General features: G+C 36.0%; 1 protein-coding gene across 7 annotated transcripts in view; it reads right to left on the bottom strand.

Annotated features, from left to right (window-relative positions):
- Window positions 1-9,864: 9,864 nt before the first annotated feature.
- The window catches only part of NIN (ninein), a 106,675-nt gene continuing 95,133 nt past the window's right edge, over window positions 9,865-21,406 (bottom strand). For 3 of the 7 annotated variants that reach the window (XM_040226756.1, XM_040226754.1, XM_040226755.1), the window contains 3 exons: window positions 19,191-19,391; window positions 15,638-15,751; window positions 9,865-13,544 (listed from right to left, as the gene is read on the bottom strand). In XM_040226756.1, the coding sequence (XP_040082690.1) occupies window positions 13,335-13,544; window positions 15,638-15,751; window positions 19,191-19,391 (525 nt within the window). In that variant the 3' untranslated portion in view covers window positions 9,865-13,334. Of the gene's footprint in view, window positions 13,545-15,637; window positions 15,752-17,022; window positions 17,592-19,190; window positions 19,392-20,556; window positions 20,618-21,406 lie in introns of those variants that run through there. The other 4 variants (XR_005718712.1, XR_005718713.1, XM_040226757.1 and 1 more) reach the window with 2 other exon arrangements.

The raw sequence follows: 21,406 nt of genomic DNA, 5'->3' as shown, positions 1-21,406 counted from the left end.
AAATTCAAATTTCCTCTAATTATATTTTTTAAAAGATGTCTAACTTTTGCTTTCTCTGGCAATATTTGAAATAAGATATTGCAGAATTGTGCGACATAAGTAGTATATGATAGGTGACATTTATTATACCCTCTGTGACTTGGATGAACATCTTGATGAAGCTCCATATGTGATATCTAGAGAATATGTAGTAATCAGGACGAAGGAGTAGGGGAAGGGGATAAGAACAAAAGATTGGATAACACGAGCAATAGTGACGTTTGTCACCAGGAGGCATTTTAAGATGGTGCTTCTCTTTGACTAGCCATTATACTTCCATAAAAAATGTGAGTAAACAGGGAAATCTTTGAGGTTCTACCTTTAAAGTCATTTTTATAACCACTGTCTACACATCTTAAGTTTAGACTTCCCTAACTGCTCTAACCCTTTATCTGTGAGTATCCCCTGTGATGTGGGGACCTCTGAAGCTTGTACCCCCAAGACTCTGGCCCTTAATGGCCATAGTTGATTGAATTATGGAAAGACTGCCTGGTCAGATTCCTTAAAATTTTGGAATTGTGACTTGGAAGTAATTGTTGGACTCTGGCACTTAAACAGGAAAGTCAGATAAAGCAGGAGAAACAAACAACAACCCCACCCCACTAGTCTTAACAAACAGCTGCAGAGAAGCAAAAACAAAAGGCCAAGTGATGAGAAATAGGGATAGATGAGGGAAAAGGTAAGGAAGAGCATTAAAGTCTTTGTTTTAAAGCCTCATGAAGTCTTTATTTCCTGCCCTTTGGTTCCATGAACTGAGTATTATTCCTGATAGTAAATCCTCTTTCACTTAAGACTAGCCAGAGCAGGTTTCTCTGCTCTGAAGAGCTGAGTTAAATTCTTCCTAAGGTAGCGAGAGAGAGAGAGAGAGAGAGAGAGAGTAAAAGATATAAAGTGTCTTTCACCTCAAGAAAAACACTTGTGTAGCTCTAGGTGTAGAGATAGAGGAGGGGGCACTGTATACTAGAGATCCTGAGCCTCCACTGGACCTTTATGTGTTGTTTCATGATGGTCATTTGTGTGTGTGTGTGGGGGGGGATGGTATTCATTTGCTCATCAGCCCCTTCTGTACCTTATAGGCCCTCTTAATGCTTCCTTTTGGCTTTTACTTCTGCCCAACTGCCTCTTTCCCCATTTTCTATGTGCCCAGGGAAGTAGAAAAGTATCTGATTATGCCAAACTTTTCACCAGTTCAGTTCAGTTCAGTTGCTCAGTCGTGTCTGACTCTGCGACCCCATGGACTGCAGCCTGCCAGGCCTCCCTGTCCATCACCAACTCCTGGAGTTTACTCAAACTTATGTCCATTGAGTTGGTGATGCCATCCAACCATCTCATCCTCTGTTGTCCCTTTCTCCTCCTGCCTTCAGTGTTTCCCAGAATCAGGGTGTTTTCAAATTGGTCAGCTCTTCACATCAGGTGGACAAAGTATTGGAGTTTCAGCTTCAACATCAGTCCTTCCCATGAACATTCAGGACCCCAGACATGTGGATAGGCTGCTATGGATGGTTTCTAGTCAGTTTCCTCTTCTGTACCATTAAAATATCATCTACTCTTCAGAGCTGCTATGAGAGTAAGGAAGGTAAAGTGCCTAGTACTACACTTCATAAGTTTCTATAGCATTTTAAATGTTATAGATAAGATTTCTATCTATAATACTTTAAATGTTATAGATAACATTTCCAAATTTTATTTGGAAATAGTTTCAAACTTAAGATTGCAAGAATAATGCAAATAATGTTTTCATACCCATTCAGTTCAGTTCAGTCACTCAGTCGTGTCCGACTCTTTGCGACCCCATGAATCGCAGAACACCAGGCCTCCTTGTACATCACCAACTCCCGGAGTTTACTCAGATTCACATACATCGAGTCAGTGATGCCATCCAGCCATCTCATCCTCTGTCAGCCCCTTCTCCTCCTGTCCCCAATCCCTCCCAGCATCAGAGTCTTTTCCAATGAGTCAACTCTTCACATGAGGTGGCCAAAGTACTGGAGCTTCAGCTTTAGCATCATTCCTTCCAAAGAAATCCCAGGGCTGATCTCCTTCAGAATGGACTGGTTGGATCTCCTTGCAGTCCAAGGGACTCTCAAGAGTCTTCTCCAACACCACAGTTCAAAAGCATCAATTCTTCAGCACTCAGCCTTCTTCACAGTCCAACTCTCACATCCATACATGACCACAGGAAAAACCATAGCCTTGACTAGACAGACCTTAGTCGGCAAAGTAATGTCTCTGCTTTTGAATATGCTATCTAGGTTGGTCATAACTTTTCTTCCAAGGAGTCATATCCATTACCTATTTTCAAAAAACATTTTGCTTCTTTTATTTGTTTCTATGTAATTTTGTTAGGAATGATTTGAGAATAATTTGTATACATTATGGTTATATATTCCTAAATACTTCAGTGTGTATTTCCTTAGAATATACTGTTACATAAACACAGTAGTTATAAACTTCAGTAAATCAACATTGATACAATACTATTTTCTAATCTTCTATCTATATTCTTTTTTTAATATAAATTTATTTAATTGCAGGTTAATTACTTTACAATATTGTATTGCTTTTGCCACACATCAACATGAATCCACCACAGGTATACATGTGTTCCCCATCCGGAACTCTCCTCCCTCCTCCGTCCCCATATCATCCCTCTGGGTCGTCTAAATGCACCAGCCCCAAGCATCCAGTATCATGCATCGAACCTGGACTGGCGATTCATTTCATATATGATATTATACATGTTTTGATGCCATTCTCCCAAATCATCCCACCCTCTCCCTGTCCCACAGAGTCCAAAAGACTGTTCTATACATCTGTGTCTATTTTGCTGTCTCGCATACAGGGTTATTGTTACCATCTTTCTAAATCCCATATATTTGCATTAGTATACTGTATGGGTGTTTTTCTTTCTGGCTTACTTCACTCTGTATATAATAGGCTCCAGTTTTATCCACCTCATTAGAACTGATTCAAATGTATTCTTTTTAATGGCTGAGTAATACTCCATTGTGTATATGTACCACAGCTTTCTTACCCATTTGTCTGCTGATGGACATCTAGGTTGCTTCCATGTCCTGGCTATTACAAACAGTGCTGCGATGAACCTTGGGGTACATATGTCTCTTTCAATTCTGGTTTCCTCGGTGTGTATGCCCAGCAGTGGGGTTGCTGGGTCATAAGGCAGTTCTAGTTCCAGTTTTTCAAGGAATCTCCACACTGTTCTCCATAGTGGCTGTACTAGTTTGCATTCCCACGAACAGTGTTAAGAGGGTTCCCTTTTCTCTATACCCTGTCCAGCATTTATTGCTTGTAGACTTTTGGATCGCAGCCATTCTGACTGGCATGACATGGTACCTCATTGTGGTTTTGATTTGCATTTCTCTGATAATGAGTGATGTTGAGCATCTTTTCATGTGTTTGTTAGCCATCTGTATGTCTTCTTTGGAGAAATGTCTATTTAGTTCTTTGACCCATTTTTTGATTGGGTCATTTATTTTTCTGGAATTGAGCTGCAGGAGTTGCTTGTATATATTTGAGATTAGTTGTTTGTCAGTTGCTTCATTTGCTATTATTTTCTCCCAATCTGAACACTGTCTTTTCACCTTGCTTATAGTTTCCTTTGTTGTACAGAAGCTTTTAAGTTTAATTAGGTCCCATTTGTTTATTTTTGCTTTTGTTTCCAATATTCTGGGAGGTGGGTCATAGAGGATCCTGCTGTTATGTATGTTGGAGAGTGTTTTGTCTATGTTCTCCTCTAGGAGTTTTATAGTTTCTGGTCTTACGTTTAGATGTTTAATCCATTTTGAGTTTATTTTTGTGTATGGTGTTAGAAAGTGTTCTAGTTTCATTATTTTACAAGTGGTTGACCAGTTTTCCCAGCACCACTTGTTAGATTGTCTTTTCTCCATTGTATATTCTTGCCTCCTTTGTCAAAGATAAGATGTCCATAGGTGCATGGATTTATCTCTGGGCTTTCTATTTTGTTCCATTGATCTATATTTCTGTCTTTGTTCCAGGACCATACTGTCTTGGTGACTGTGGCTTTGTAGTAGAGCCTGAAGTCAGGCAGGTTGATTCCTCCAGTTCCATTCTTCTTTCTCAAGATTGGCTATTTGAGGTTTTTTGTATTTCCATACAAACTGTGAAATTATTTGTTCTAGCTCTGTGAAAAATACCACTGGTAGCTTGATAGGGATTGCATTGAATCTATAGATTGCTTTGGGTAGTTTACTCATTTTCACTATATTGATTCTTCCAATCCATGAACATGGTATATTTCTCCATCAATTAGTGTCCTCTTTGATTTCTTTCAGCAGTGTTTTATAATTTTCTATATATAGGTCTTTAGTTGCTTTAGGTAGATATATTCCTAAGTGTTTTATTCTTTTCATTGCAACGGTGAATGGAATTGTTTCCTTAATTTCTCTATTTTCTCATTATTCATGTGTAGGAATGCAAGGGATTTCTGTGTGTTGATTTTATATCATGCAACTTTACTATATTCATTGATTAGCTCTAGTAATTTTCTGGTGGATTCTTTAGGGTTTTCTATGTAGAGGATCATGTCATCTGCAAAGAGTGAGAGTTTTACTTCTTTTCCAATTTGGATTCCTTTTATTACTTTTTCTGCTCTGATTGCTGTGGCCAAAACTTCCAGAACTATGTTGAATAGTAGTGGTGAAAGTGGGCACCCTTGTCTTGTTCCTGACTTTAGGGGAAATGCTTTCAATTTTTCACCATTGAGGATAATGTTTGCTGTGGGTTTGTCATATATAGCTTTTATTATGTTGAGGTATGTTCCTTCTATTCCTGCTTTCTGGAAAGTTTTTATCATAAATGGATGTTGAATTTTGTCAAAGGTTTTCTCTGCATCTATTGAGATAATCATATGGCTTTTACTTTTCAATTTGTTAACGTGGTATATTACACTGATTTTGCGGATATTGAAGAATCCTTGCATCCCTGGGATAAAGCCCACTTTGTCATGGTGTACGATCTTTTTAATGGTTATTGGATTCTGATTGCTAGAATTTTGTTAAGGATTTTTGCATCTATGTTCATCAGTGATATTGGCCTGTAGTTTTCTTTTTTGGTGGCATCTTTGTCAGGTTTTGGTATTAGGGTGATGGTGGCCTCATAGAATGAGTTTGGAAGTTTCCCTTCCTCTGCAATTTTCTGGAAGAGTTTGAGTAGGATAGGTGTTAGCTCTTCTCTAAATTTTTGGTAGAATTCAGCTGTGAAGCCGTCTGGACCTGGGCTTTTGTTTGCTGGAAGATTTCTGATTACAGTTTCAATTTCCATGCTTGTGAAGGGTCTGTTAAGATTTTCTATTTCTTCCTGGTTCAGTTTTGGAAAGTTGTACTTTTCTAAGAATTTGTCCATTTCTTCCATGTTGTCCATTTTATTGGCATATAACTGCTGATAGTAGTCTCTTATGATCTTTTGTATTTCTGTGTTGTCTGTTGTGATCTCTCCATTTTCATTTCTAATTTTATTGATTTGATTTTTCTCCCTTTGTTTCTTGATGAGGCTGGCTAATGGTTTGTCAATTTTATTTATCCTTTCAAAGAACCAGCTTTTGGCTTTGTTGATTTTTGCTATGGTCTCTTTTGTTTCTTTTGCATTTATTTCTGTCCTTATTTTTAAGATTTCTTTCCTTCTACTAACCCTGGGTTTCTCCATTTCTTCCTTTTCTAGTTCCTTGAGGTGTAGAGTTAGGTTATTTATTTGACTTTGTTCTTGTTTCTTGAGGTATGCCTGTTTTGCTATGAACTTTCCCCTTAGCACTGATTTTAGTGTCCCACAGGTTTTGAGTTGTTGTGTTTTCATTTTCATTCGTTTCTATGCATATTTTGATTTCCTTTTTGATTTCTTCTGTGATTTGTTGGTTATTCAGCAGCATGTGTTCAGACTCCATATGTTGGAATTTTCAATAGTTTTTCTCCTGTAATTGAGATCTAATCTTACTGCATTGTGGTCAGAAAAGATGCTTGGAATGATTTCAGTTTTTTTGAATTTACCAGGGCTAGATTTATGGCCCAGGATGTGATCTATCCTGGAGAAGGTTCCGTGTGCACTTGAGAAAAAGGTGAAATTCATTGTTTTGGGGTGAAATGTCCTATAGATATCAATTAGGTCTAACTGGTCTATTGTATCATTTAAAGCTTGTGTTTCCTTGTTAATTTTCTGTTTAGTTGATCTATCCATAGGTGTGAGTGGGGTATTAAAGTCTCCCACTATTATTGTGTTATTGTTAATTTCCCCTTTCATACTTGTTAGCATTTGTCTTACATATTGCGGTGCTCCTATGTTGGGTGCATATATATTTATAATTGTTATATCTTCTTCTTGGATTGATCCTTTGAACATTATGTAGTGTCCTTCTTTGTCTCTTTCACAGCCTTTGTTTTAAAGTCTATTTTATCTGATATGAGTATTGCTACTCCTGCTTTCTTTTGGTCTCTATTTGCATGGAATATCTTTTTCCAGCCCTTCACTTTCAGTCTGTATGTGTCCCCTCTTTTGAGGTGGGTCTCTTGTAGACAACATATATAGAGGTCTTATTTTTGTATCCATTCAGCCAGACTTTGTCTTTAGGTTAGGGCATTCAACCCATTTACGTTTAAGGTAATTATTGATAAGTATGATCCCTTTGCCATTTACTTTATTGTTTTGGGTTCGAGTTTATACACCCTTTTTGTGGTTCCTGTCTAGAGAATATCTTTTAGCATTTGTTGGAGAGCTGGTTTGGTGGTGGTGCTCTCAGCTTTTCCTTGTCTGTAAAGCTTTTGATTTCTCCTTCAAATTTGAATGAGATCCTTGCTGGGTACAGTAATCTGGGCTGTAGGTTATTTTCTTTCATCACTTTTAAGTATGTCTTGCTATTCCCTCCTGGCCTGAAGAGTTTTTATTGAAAGATCAGCTGTTATCCTTATGGGAATCCCTGTGCATGTTATTTGTTGTTTTCCCCTTGCTGCTTTTAATATTTGTTCTTTGTGTTTGATCTTTGTTAATTTGATTAGAATGTGTCTTGGGGTGTTTCACCTTGCGTTTACCCTGTTTGAGACTCTCTGGGTTTCTTGGACTTGATTATTTCCTTCCCCATTTTAGGGAAGTTTTCAACTATTATCTCCTCAAGTGTTTTCTCACGGTCTTTCTTTTTGTCTTCTTCTTCTGGGACTCCTATGATTCAAATGTTGGGGTGTTTAACACTGTCCTGGAGGTCTCTGAGATTGTCCTCAATCTTTTAATTCGTTTTCCTTTTTCCTCTCTGATTATTTCTACCATTCTATCTTCTACTTCACTAATCCTATCTTCTGCCTCTGTTATTCTATTTGTTGCCTCCAGAGTGTTTTTGATCTCATTTATTGCATTATTCATTATATATTGACTTTTTTATTTCTTCTAGGTCCTTGTTAAACCTTTCTTGCATCTTCTCAATCCTTGTCTCCAGGCTATTTATCTGTGATTCCATTTTGATTTCAAGATTTTGGATCATTTTCACTATCACTATTTGGAATTCTTTATCAGGTAGACTCCCTATCTCTTCCTCTTTGGTTTGGTTTGGTGGGCATTTATCCTGTTCCTTTATCTGCTGGGTATTCCTCTGTCTCATCTTGTTTATATTGCTGTGTTTGGGGTGGCCTTTCTGTATTCTGGCAGTTTGTGGAGTTCTCTTTATTGTGGAGTTTCCTTGCTGTGGGTGGGGTTGTACAGGTGGCTTGTCAAGATTTTTTGGTTAGGGAAGCTTGTGTCGGTGTTCTGGTGGGTGGAGCTGGATTTCTTCTCTCTGGAGTGCAATGATGTGTCCAGTAATGAGTTATGAGATGTCAATGGTTTTGGAGTAATTTTGGGCAGCCTGTATATTGGAGCTCAGGGCTGTGTTCCTGTGTTGCTGGAGAATTTGCATGGTATGTCTTGCTCTGGAACTTGCTGGCCCTTGGGTGGTGCTTGGTTTCAGTGTAGGTATGGAGGCGTTGATGAGCTCCTGTCAATTAATGTTCCCTGGAGTCAAGAGTTCTCTGGTGTTCTCAGGGTTTGGACGTAAGCCTCCTGCTTCTGGTCTTCAGTCTCATTTTTACAGTAAGTAGTCTCAAGACTTCTCCTTCTACACAGCACCGGTGATAAAACATCTCCTTTCGAAGACAATGGGCTGCTTTTCTGGGTGCCTGATGTCCTCTGCCGGCATTCAGAAGTTGTTTTGTGGAATTCACTCAGCGTTTAAATGTTCTTTTGATGAATTTGTAGGGGAGAAAGTAGTCTCCCCGTCCTATTCCTCTGCCATCTTAGGACTGCCCCCCTATCTATATTCTAATATATTTATTTATTGCTTGAGATCTTAAAGACAGATACTCAAACAGGAAAGAAAAATGGTAAATGTTCATCTGGGCTGTAAGGACGTTTCAGAGTGTTTACTTTGCCTTAGCTAGTAAAGTACATCTCATGTCATCATTTCTCAGAATTAAATATTATTTTAGCATAAGGGTATCCCTGTTCTATTTTTACACTATTACCTAATCTTTATTTCACTGATTCAGTTTATAGTTCCTTGAAGTTTTAATTTTTTTTAATATGTCCATTTTTCAAAATTAGTCATTTTTCCTGATTGCAAATGAGGCAAAACGAAACAAAGAATAAACACTTTTTTGACTTGTAGTAACTATATTAAATTTAACTTCACAGGTTACAGACATTTTGCATTAGGTCAAAATTTTGGTCTTTGGGACAAAATTCAGTCATTATTATGGGAATATGTGTATCAGGTATATATTAGAAAAGTTAAGACTTTTTTCAATGCAACATGAATAAAAGAGACTACAAAACAATGAAGTACAGAGTTATATTTAATGCTAGGTTAAGAACTTTCCCCATTTTCTGTGTTAAAATACCTGAGGACACTAATCTTGCTTATCTTAGTACCTGTAGCACTGAGTCCATCAAGAAAACTGGATTGTTTCTCATACTGATCTAATTTTTTCTATTTTTTTTTTTTGTGTGTATAAATTTCACTACTCTACCCCAGTTTATGAACAGAAAATCAATAATTTTTATTTAGAGAGCAGTGCACATGGTTAGGTAGTTAACTGTACCAATTAAATGCTGTTTGCTAGAAGGAGAAATGGATACCTGTTACACTGCAAAATACTAGAACAGACAAACCTGCCTAGTGAGTCCTGAGTCCCTTACTGAGCTGGCTGTGTGGCCTTGAGTAAGTCATAACTTTGCTAAGTTTCAGTTTTTTCACCTGTAAAATGGGGTTAATAACAGTTCCTGTCACATAAAGGCAGTGTGAGATTGGTATAAAAGCTTCATAAATAAAACATGGCTTGTAAGGTCTCATTTGGCCAATATTTCCATTCTATATTTCAGTACTCAGCATTATTAACTTAATGTGCTTTTAGGTCCATTTTTTTCCAGTAGTGGCAAATAACTGAAAATTATGAATCACCCATAAACATGGCCAAGTGAAATAAAGGCATGCCTGAAGCAACCAAAATCTCAAGTGGGCCTCATCCGAGGTTGTCAGGATTTTAGAAGTAAATTATGAACCACCACAGGCGTCTCACATTGGCTGGTGTGATGGTCATTGATTCTGTGACAGAAATGGAGAAGCAGTGCTCTAGATCACATATAAATCATTTTGGGACTTGGGGCGGGTGGGGTTTAAATGCAGGCTCTGAGTCAGTAGGTCTGGAGTGCGAGCTCCAGAGATTCTGCATTTGTAAAATGTGTTTAGTGCAATGTTTTGATGCTTTCACTCTAAAAACCGATGATAAACATACTGAAACTGTTTACAAAAGTTCAAGGTGTATAGAAAACAAGGGCCATATTTGCAAAATTATTTATTTACATTTTAAGCTCATGGTAAAATAATTCTAGGATAGAATAGCTAAGATGAAATACACCAAGTCAATATCAACACACACACATTTATCTTTACATGCAAAGAATTCTAGCGATGGCTATAGATGAACTCAGGTTTTCCTTTACAAAACCAATGTTCCTTTCAATCATGCTGTGATAACGTCTTCCAATAAGAACAGATTTAATGTATATCATTCAAAAAAAATCTGAGAAACAAAAAGCTGACTTGGATAGATTTATTATTAAACTGCTATCCATATGTCATAAAACCAAAAATGTTTTACAGGGCTGAGATGTTCAAATAGGTCCAAACATGATATAATTAATAACTTTTAAGTAAGGAATGCTTTGGCTATTAAGTTTTGACTTAGTTTTGGCATTACTTGCATAATTTATATCATTTCAGTTAGTCACTTAGTAATCCGTTCAAACAAGACTTGCTTAATACTATCACAAAGCACTTAGCCTCACCTTGAGTAGGAATATCTTTAAGATTCTGACAATAGCAACACATTTCTCTTTTCCTTCACTCAGAAAAAAAGAAATCACAAAAATAAATTCATTGTCACATGTTGAAGTTTTACTCATTCTTAAAAAACCAAAAGTTCCTCATCATAATACCTACTCTAGGTATTGGTACATTATCAAAATGCTAGACCTGTAAGAACTCCTCCTATACCTTGAAAGCCTATGACTTTGTGATCCACATATGTTTAAGGTTAAATATATAAACAATGCATTTGAAGCTTCTGGGAAGAATTCACATTTACAATAGTTTTTAAAAATCTGGGTTTATTAAGTTTTAGAAAAATAAATACTGTGGTTGGTTCTACCCTCCCCATCCACTTTTCTCCCCTTACAAATTTGAGCTTAAGAGTTCAGGCTTCTAAAAAGCAGAAGAAAGCAAAATAGAACAACGTAGATTTTATTATTCACATTTTCCCTTTCTAAGGGTAACATATTATCATAATGGCAAACTTGATTCTCTTTCCTTGAAATGAAGATCCTATCTCCTAAAACTAATTTAAATAACTGTTCTTAAGAAAGCAAATGAATTTAACAACCAGAAACAACCAAATGAATTAAATGACTATAAAATATATAACATGATTTTAAGGAGTTCTATTATAAAGTCTGAAAGCAAAATCTAAATATTTAATAGTTTAAATTTAATCTCTTTAAATTCTTTTAAAAGCTGTAAGCTATATTATAAATTGCCAGTTAAATTCCCACTCTAGTCTACAAAAATAATCTGCTGCACAAATATATAAATTTAAGGTAACTCTATTTCTTGTGTTGATCTTTTTTCCAGTCTCATAAGTTCAGTAAAACAAAAAGTAAGCACCTAGATATTAAATTAACTTTCATTTGAGCAGCATTTTGATTTTAGATAAAGGGATTCTAAAAGTTGTCTAAAACTTTCCAGAAGTCATATTTACACTCATTGTACAGCACTTTATATACATATAAATACAGATTTATAAGAAATAAACAAATTAACCTACACTTTTCATAATGTAAAAAATAAAGATAAAAATACAACATATGTGATCATATGGTAAGCCATCTATTTGAGAAATATGCTTGGTGTTCAGTTCTGATGGAAAAAGCCTTGAATAACTTAAAGCATATCATATAAAAACATCACAGGCGCTTAGTTTATTTATGATCTTAACCTAGGCCTATCCACAGTTGTAAGTGTTAGTCAATGCCATACAAGTAGTTGAGTTTACTAGTAATGTCTGCACTGGACAAAAATGATTATGGAAGGTATGACAGCAGATATCAAATGTTTTTAAATATAACTATAGGGAGGGATTAAAATTAATTCTTTTCCGGGGAAATCAGGAATTTCTGATAATAGAGCTTTCTTTAGCAGTCTGTTTCACGTTTTGTTCCTGTCCATAAGGTAGTGTTTGATTTTGCTGTGATACCTCTTATAAAAAATTAATGGGCTTGACTTTCCTCTAATACAGCAGAGTGAATTTTTGTGACCTAATTACTCTTCCACAAAAACAAATAGGTGGCTGTGATAAGCAGCCCTGTTTGCGTCCCACACACAGTAAGTTCTTTACCAACCAATTCCTGGCTAGAAGCAGCGATTTTACCTGGGGAAAAAAAGTTACTCAAAACGTTTACTGTTCTATAATGTTCTAGTCTTGAGACTGATTGGAAAATTCTATTTGGCACTCCTTTACCTCAGATGGCATGCCAGTTCTTATCACAGTAATAAATTCTTCTGATCAGATTCAAGGTACAGAGGAATAGGAAGCATGGAATTTTTGACCCACATTAAACAAGCAAATAACTCTTCTGTAAGTTAAAAGAGGCTTTTAACTCTAAAAGCAAGGCCCTTCCCCCAGAAAAATTAAATTCATTAAAAATGTAGAAATAAAAATCCCATTATGGCTCTAAATATACAACAAATAAATAGTCATGTATTTTATACATTTCAAATTTTTAAAGAGCCCTACAGTATTTCAGGAAGATGACTTAAAGTGTTGTTCCCTGAGTTTTTAATGCAACCCCAAATATAAGTTCACGAACTCCAAGACCTTAAAGAGAGAAAAATCCACATGGTTTGCTTCCTCTCTCTTTTAGGATTAGCTGTTTACTCCAAAGCAGTTTGTTCAGTGCTTACCCTAGAGTTCAAATGCTTTAAGAATGTGGCTTTCTCCATTTCTTAGAAGACAAACTCCCCAAGAAACTTCTAAGAAAGAAAAAAAAAGGCTGTTTAAAGAAAGTAAAGTTTTAACATTAGTTTACAGTGCAGTTGAGTAAATGAGTTTTATATCTATAATACATCAAGAGTGGTAATACTGTCATAGGTATTAGAAGGTAGAGTTCTATGAATTCTGCCTTTTCTGACCTCAGTGTTTATTGACTCTAGTTTCTGTTACCAAACAGAAAGTCTAACAATTAAAAAAACCCAAACTACTAGAAACAGAATGACTCTCCCATATTTAAGTGTATGAGAAGACATAGATTTGGTTTTAAAATAAAGATCAAAACAACCAATTAATAATATCTCAATTTTTAAAAATCTGCAATCTACATAATAACTTGTACATAATAGTTATAACTTGTCTATAATAGTAATTTTAAAAAACTCATTCAAAACTGGGGGTTTAAAATTCTTGAATTGTTTTCATATCACCTTCTTGATGGTTATTAGAATATTTTTTTAAAAATTCAAAGCTTGGGAATAGTTCAGTGAAATAAATATTTGTTTGCAACTTCCATTACAGTCTATTTAGAAAAACTAATTACAGTGAATAGAGACTTTAATTCTGGTCCTGGAAGTTTTAGGTTAGGCTTAACTTTAAGCCACTAAAGGTTTCTAAGAAAACAACAACAGTTGAGAGAACATCTGAAATGTCCCATCCATTTCAGTAAAGTGCACAGTCATGAGTGTTCATCCTTTGGCTTGGCTATGACCTCAAGGGAGGTGCAGAAGTCAGTGGTGCTGGTGTCAGATTCCTGACTATATTACTGAGGCTGGCAATCTTCTCCTCTAGGAGATAATTTTTCTTCTCTGCTGTTTTTTGTCGCTGTTCAGTCATTTCCAGAGCTTTCAATAACTGGGCATTTTCCACATACAAATCTTTCACTATTGCATCTGCTTTAGTATTCTTGCAGAGCTGGAAACAGAACCAGAAACATCTTGACTCCATTTCTATTATTCTTTTAAAAGATCTGACATAAGGACAGTTGTTTATAAAGGCAAATGGCTTCTATCAGTTACATTCTTTTATTTTACAATACAGCTTTAATATCAGACCTGGTACCAGGTATACAAGTAAAACAAATCTACTTATTCCAGGCTGTTTCTTTGCATAATTTGTTTGTAGAAGTCACTAATAAAAGAAAAATTGATATTTGAGGATTCAAAAGTGAAGGTCTTTTTCAGCCTAGGTATTATTTCTTCATTCAGTCTCTAAAAATATCACAATACTTTTATAATTTAAATCTCTGAGGTTGTGAACTGTTTACCTGTTATGAATGGGAGATAAGCCTCTATTGTTATTAACTACATACAACCTACTGATTATTTTAAAATGTAGCTCATGTATTATAACACAAAGATTCAGCAGTTACTTCCTTTTAAAATAAAACCTTGTCTAGAAGAGATATTCTAATCTTTACAGTTAAAATATATAGTCTTGGTTAGGGTGGGAACACTCTTCAGCAGTATAGGATAATTTGATTTTCGATCTCCTTAATTAATATCTTCCAATCCCCTTTCCCTTATTATACCTTTAACTCCTCATTTTACACCCAGTTTCAGGCAATGCATCTACAAGTATGAAGGTTTAAGGTAACAAAACTTAGAAAGAAAGTGAAGTCGCTCAGTTGTGTCCGACTTTTTGCGACACCATGGACTGTAGCCTACCAGGCTTCTCTGTCCATGGGATTTTTCAGGCAAGAATACTGGAGTGGGTTGTCATTTCCTTCTCCAGGGGATTGTCCCAACTCAGGGATCGAACCTGGGTCTCCCACATGGCAGACAGACGCTTTACCTTCTGAGCCACCAGGGAAGCTTAAGAAAACTTAAGGCGTGGCTAATTAATTTACATAGTATCATTTCAAACAGCAATGTTAAAGACTATCACACAGAAGCCCAGAACCTAGGTGACTGGCAAGTTTAATATAAAACTAACATTATTTTCTATTAAACTGTTTTAGTGTATAATCTTTCCTCTTTCCCCTCCATTAAAAAACACTTCAGTGACTCTTATCCACTACACAACAAAATCCAAACTCTTGTGGTTTAGCACTAAGACCCTCTACTATCTACTCTTCCCTCTCTAGTTTCTTTTGCTTCTCCCAGAATAGGATGAACTGTTAATGCCAAAGTGTTTGTAGATGTCCACACACCATGTTACCCATTTTCTTTGTTTTTGAACTGCTACTGGAAGTACTGCCAAATGGTCAGTACCATGTAGGTGAACTACACTCCATATGGGCAGGGATTTTGCTAGTATTTCTAGTACTTGGAACAGAACCTGGCATGTAGTGACTATGTGTTGAATAAATGATTAAGGGACTGGGTCAATAAATGTAAGAACAGGACTTTCTCTTTCTCTCCATTCTATGTACTAAGATTTAGGACACAGGAAAGTTCCTGTCCACCATTCCCTTGGGATTACTCTTCTCAGATTCTACATATCTAAAAACCCAGGTTGGGCAATTTCTACCCTCCTACCCCCTGCCACAGTTTGTCTCAATCTCAGATTCCAGAGAGGTTATAAAATTCCCTAGAAAGTAGTCTTTTCTGTTATGTCTCTTCAGTGGATGCACAAATAATTTATAAGCACTCAGGCCACACCTGCTGCCAGCAGGAAAAAAGGATCAGCCTACTTGGTGGTCCTGAATTTGAGAGTCCAGATTTTGATTCAAAACAGAGCCTTTTGGGGTCTGGCTATAGCCACAAGTTAGATTTTGAGGTTGTCATAGTTGTTGCAAACAAGAAAGCTAAAGTTACATTTATTATCCCCCCATTTTTTTACAAATATAAAATTTCTGTTTATTTGGGGAAAAAAATCTATAAAAATTCAATTTGGATTGAACTTCATTAGAAATGCTTTAGAAATTCTTCTAATTTAGGAGTTTATAATAGAGTTTGCCTTTATTAGACAATAAAAGTTAGCAAGTTAGTAGCAATAAAGGGATGTAAAACTGGAGTTAAAGCAGAAGGTGAGATGGGTGGGTAGATATGACCTGGGAAGCTCACTTGTTCTTTGAGCTGATTCACTTTCTCCTGAAGAAGCCTTTTCACCAGTTTCAATTTCTGTTCAACTTCCAACATTCGTTCCTCCATGACAGTTACCAGGTATTCCTGGTTTCCCTGAAGGAAAAGAAAAAAAATTGTATTGTTATTTGAAAATCATGCCATGAGAAAGCACTAGTAGTTAATTTTCCCCATAAGATACCTAGAGAAAGGACAGCAAATGTTTGCTTTTGAATAGCAAGGGTGGATTTCTGATGAAATGGGAGTTCTGAACACTGCATGGGTTGCACAGGTTAGAAAGGTAACCCTATCAAAGAAAGAAATCAAAGATAAAAAAAAGACTCTTACCTGTGCTACCATTTTCCCCCAAGATAAAGCAAAATTCTTAAAACCAATACTTTAAGATCTATGTGTACTTATTATAGTAAAATAGGTATCCAAAGTAAATTAAAACATGGTTATCAATCTTTCATCTGTGATTTGGGTCTTTGCAATACTGTGGGACTTTCAACAACAAAATGAATAAAAACTGAGTTTATTCAGGATCACCTAACGTTTCCAATCAGCTTGCAGTATGTGTGTCTGTTTTTATCTTCGAAATGGCTAGTTACTGTGAGGGTGTTAGTGTTTCTAGTAGCCTCTTCCCACTAGTTCTTCTAATTATTGGTTTTCTAATTTGATTTGTCAATGTGGAGCAAATACCTGAATTGGAGGATGGACTTATCATGAGAACATATTTAATTTTCTCCCCATAAAGAGCTCCTAGATGAAACAACAGGGCAGAAAAAGGACACTGGCTTCTCCTCTCCTTATACAACAGTGATGGATTAAAGTGTGTGTGGGTTTTGGAGTGCAGAGGGACCTATAACAAGATTTAGAGTGCAACTGACTACCCCTTCTCTTGGTCTACCAAAATGTTCACATAAAGAATTTCAGATTTTAAAAGGTTCTTCAAATGTTTAAGCAAGACTCAGGTGTTAGTGGCTGATGGCATAACCTGTCCTTAAAAATATACCCCAAAGTGTCCTTTAAAAAGCACAAAGAATGACCAAATGTGAGGTGAAAGCCAACAGTTTGTGTATTAAATAATAGAATTTATTCAAACATAAAAGAAACAGCTAAGCCATGCAACTAATTTAAAGATAAAACCTGTAGTAGGCAAAAGACTAACGCAGAATTTTAAGAAACCAGATCCTAAGAGCATCTAAAAATCCTATATTTTAAAAGGTATAATGGCTTTTTAAAATTCAAACATAAATGGAAAAGGCCAGATTTCCACTTGCCTTAAAAAAAAAAAAAAGCATAACAACGTAAAAAACCTGGATAATTAATTCAAAGAACATGGGGCATGGCAAAGAGTGGGGAAAGAGGAAAAACAAAAGCAGTCATATATTTAAAACTTATTTTATTTCATCAAAAATTTCCTTTTTCCCGTCAAAAAAGTATTATACATCTTATATAAAACAGTATAAATAATCCTGATTTTCTTCAAATTCCATATATAAAAGCAGTACCTTTTGTTAAAAATATTTACAATGTATGGAATGAGAAAATATATAGAATACATCAAGAATCTCAAATCTACACTCTTTAGATGGTATAAATAAGTATAACAAGCTGAGATTTGTGAATTTGATTCACAAAATTCACATCCTTTCAAGAATCTCAAATTCATACTCTTTAAATGGTATAATTAAGTGTAACAAGCTGAAATTTGTGAATTTGATTCACATAAATAAGAAACATAATACTGCAAAGGCTTAATAATAAAACTTAAAAGAGCACTTGATTCCAAAACATTTCTCAGCTTATATCGATATTTGTGTGGGGTCTGTGTGTGTGCACATTTGAGTATCTGCCATGGTAAGAAATGCCATCAATAACAGCCCAGTTTTCACAGGTGCCCAATCCTTCTGTAGGAATCTGCATGCACTGCTCGCTGCTCCGGTAGGAAGGCCTAGAGAAAGAAGGCAAGTGGTACACTTCACCCTGATGTCAAGATTATACTTTTGGGGGAATCTAAATTCACACATTTACAATGCAAACAATTTTTGAAAGCACACATATGCAAGCGAAGCAACACAAGGCAGAAGAAATCATATCACTCCACACACAGAGACAACATGCAGATTCTAACAACATTCTGTATTCTTAAAATCGGTGTCAGCTCAGTTACCAGAAACAAAGTCAGAGCCTGCCATCACCTTCTCTGCCATCTGGCTGGAGAAATTCTCTCTCTTTTTAAGTGCAAAAGTCTTAACAGTTTTTGTCTATCTAATCCTCAAGTAATTGAAGTAAAGGGATACTTTTTACTTTTAAACACTGGTAGGTGGGTTGGGAGGAACATGTTTTAAAAGTAGTATATATGAGAGAGTAATGAGTAGGATCTTAGTTTGATCATTTGATTTAAAATGTCTATTAAAAACTGAGGTCAAGTTTTATGATTCACTTCTATAATGAAGAGTTGAAGCATCTGTCCAATACCTACCATCACAATGTTACTTCTGGAATTAACTTTTAGTATTTGGAAATTGAATGTAGTTGACATAGTTATATTGAATGTCAAAACATGGATTTTAAGCCTTTGTTGGAAAGAATAGATGATGATTACATCATGCAAAAGCATAGATATATACTAGTAGGCAAAGAAAACAAAATTGCTCCAATGTACAATTATGGTGCTAATATGACTTTGCAAAGCCACTGTGACCAGATTACAGAAAAAGAGTTGGGAAATTCCTTGTCAAATGTCACCTGAGAGGCAAGGTACATTTTGAAAACAGAAGAGTTATTCAAACTAGAATGAACTAATCTAGAATTCTGCAAATTAAGGAGTGTTTCTAATTTTATTCATAATTCTGAGGAAGAATTAAGAGACTTTTGAAAGAAGAGAATCATGAATGAAGCACTAAAAAGAAAATTTAACTATTTGAAAACTTAGGTAATATAAGATTGTGTCTGGTAGTGAGCTGGAATAATGCTAATTCAAAGGAAAGAGGAAGAAGATCTTTATTTTCTTAAAAATAGTTTTTAAAACTAGATCATTTAAAAAATAAGTTAAATGAACTATGTCAACTTAAAAAAGTCGCCGATGACACATTCAACTTTAATAGTTGTGAAAAGTCCCCATTTGTGAATTCCAAGGAACTCAGGCAGGCCACACCCTCTAGTACAAGAAAACCCAGGATGCTTTGTTAGTAATACATATCCTAGAGTTGCACTTGAATTCTGTAATATTTTGGGCATCAGACAAGAATGTTAGGTCAATTGCACAGTATGCTCAAGTGAGCCTGACACTTCATCATCACTTAGCAACTTGCATGAGACCCGGAACTCTTAATTACCCAGCTTAGAAGCTGAGAGCTCAAAAGTAGCACTACAAAAACCAAGACCAAAGCCAAAACAGCACTGCAGTTCTGTGGATTTGTAATACAGGTAAGGTGTAACTGACAAAAGATTGAGGTTCTTCATCCCCACCTTTGAACTGGTGTAACTTCCAAATAGGTAAAATTAAATTAGGTGATCTGTATTTACTATTAGAAAAAGATCGTCATACCTGTGGTGTGTTGGTTTCAGAAGTCCTATTTTCAAGTTCCTCCTGCAGGCACTGGTTTATCCTTTCTGCCTGCAGCAGCTGATGCTGAAGCTGCAGAAACTGCTCCCTAGGAACCACTGGACAGGCTTGCTGCTGGAGCAGTTGCAGTTCCCAAGCATGAGGGGATGGGCTAAGCATCACAGTGGACCTCAGGTGCTGCATCTGGAGAATAAGAGGAAAGCCCTAGTCAGCTACCATGCCTTCAGTCACAGAGCTGCCTTGAAAGTAGCAGGGAGAGAGAAAGGAAGTCTATGGATTCATTAATGGCCTCTCAGACTTACTGATAACTTTAAAACAGGCAGCACATGATCCCAAGTAAGAATAAAAAATCATTTTGCTTAGGAGGTAATACATTTAATGAATAAGCAGGCCTTAAAAGTTTTAGACTTAAACTATACTTCCTCAATCTTAAGCAACAATAAAACATGAGGTACATGGTGCACATACGTCTGGATTTTCTTTTTTCTTCCCACACTAGAACATTTAATTATCCCTCTTTTAAAAAAAAAGTGGTGGAATAGGCAAAGGGCAGAAAGAGGTTATGCTCTAGAGTTTTGCTACTTACCAGTCAGAAAGATTCTTAAAAGCAGTTCAATGACTACTTTTTTTCTAAGTTAGCAATTTGTTTTGAAAATCTCATCTTGCATCTCAAATTATTTTAATCTATCTTAGTTTATCAGACAGGCAATTCTGGGACGTAAGGTGATATTCCAGAATATTTGGGAATTGAAGTACATGGAATGAAAGGATTTATTTAAGACAATGAAGAAGTAGTATGTGTATCACATGCCAACCAAATGTGGGGCAAGGGAAAGAAGGCATTGCATTTGGTCAGTGAGGCATGCCACTTCACATCTGTGGACACATTCAGCAGACACAGAGCTCAATGGAAGACATGCAACAAATATGACCAAGTACTAAACTCATGAGGAAGCACCCCCAGGCATGTGAGAAGGGAAAAAGGCCCTCTAAGACACAACTAGAATTAAATGTTATCATGAAACTTCAGAGCCACTATCCATTTCCTTAAATTTAAATTTCTGAGGTGGGTTATTACCCATTTTGAAATATTTCTAGTTATAGATTTAGAAAACCCACCACTTTATGATCCCCTGATTTTGTATCAGTGGGATGATTTTCTTCACTATGTCTTTAAATGAGGGAAATCCTGATGGAAATGTAAACAGATGTATTCCAGAGTTAAATGAAATTGAATACTGGCTCTTAAGTATTTATTAACTGTCATGGTAGTAGAAATGATTACATGAAAAAGGGGTTTAATGAGATATCTCCATGCTATGAAATTCATTGAAAGAGAATGTTCTACCTTCACACACTATCTCAGGCAGAGAACTGCCCCCTTCTCTGCTAGTTCCAACCACAGAGTTCTAGGTACAGGTTAGCCACAGATAAAAAACAAAAGAGAATTACAGGAGTTAGAGAAAGAAAATATGAGTTATAAAGAGAAAGAACAGTACAAAACAGGGTATATTATATACTTTAACACATATGCTCCAGTCAGTAGGAACTTAAAAAGACCAACATTTACATTTCTCCATATATAGATTTTACAGATATTAAAATGTCAAACAGCTCAATTTTGCAGCCACTTCCTCTCTATTGTAATTTGGTTGGTTTATGAGCTTGCTTCTTTACTTCAATTCATTCCAATATAATAATTCAGAAGATTTCAAGTGTAGTATGGAATAGACCTGATGTTAAATACCTTGCCTTAGGGAGACGCAGGATATAAACCACAAAACTACTGGCTATCGGAGAGGTACACATCAGACTATAAGAACTGCTACCAGTCTTTAACTTTTAAGTGTTCAAAACAAATTGTTTATGCAACATTGCCTCATATAGTTAAAAAAACCATGGAGTGGGAGGCAAATTCTTCCATTTCCTTGTCTAATAATTTGGGATCTTTAATTGCCTTGGGGTAAAGGTATGTGTTATATTAATAATGAGTTTAAACTATCATATAGAGATGAGAAGAAATTCCTTCCCCCAAGGGAGTATATACATCAGATAGAATCACCTAGAAAGCTTTCTCTAAATTCCTTGATACCAAAGATTCTGATGTAGGACTATCTCCCTGCCTGCCTACTGCCCCTTCCCCAAACCTGATAAGAATCCATGCTGGAGTGAGAGGAATGTACCTATCCCCAGGTGAG

The sequence above is a fragment of the Oryx dammah genome, unplaced genomic scaffold (assembly GCF_014754425.2).
Source record: "Oryx dammah isolate SB20612 unplaced genomic scaffold, SCBI_Odam_1.1 HiC_scaffold_26, whole genome shotgun sequence".
NCBI lineage: Eukaryota > Metazoa > Chordata > Mammalia > Artiodactyla > Bovidae > Oryx > Oryx dammah.
The sequence above is the reverse complement of the archived record's forward strand: the minus strand, read 5'-3'. Positions and strand labels throughout refer to the sequence as shown.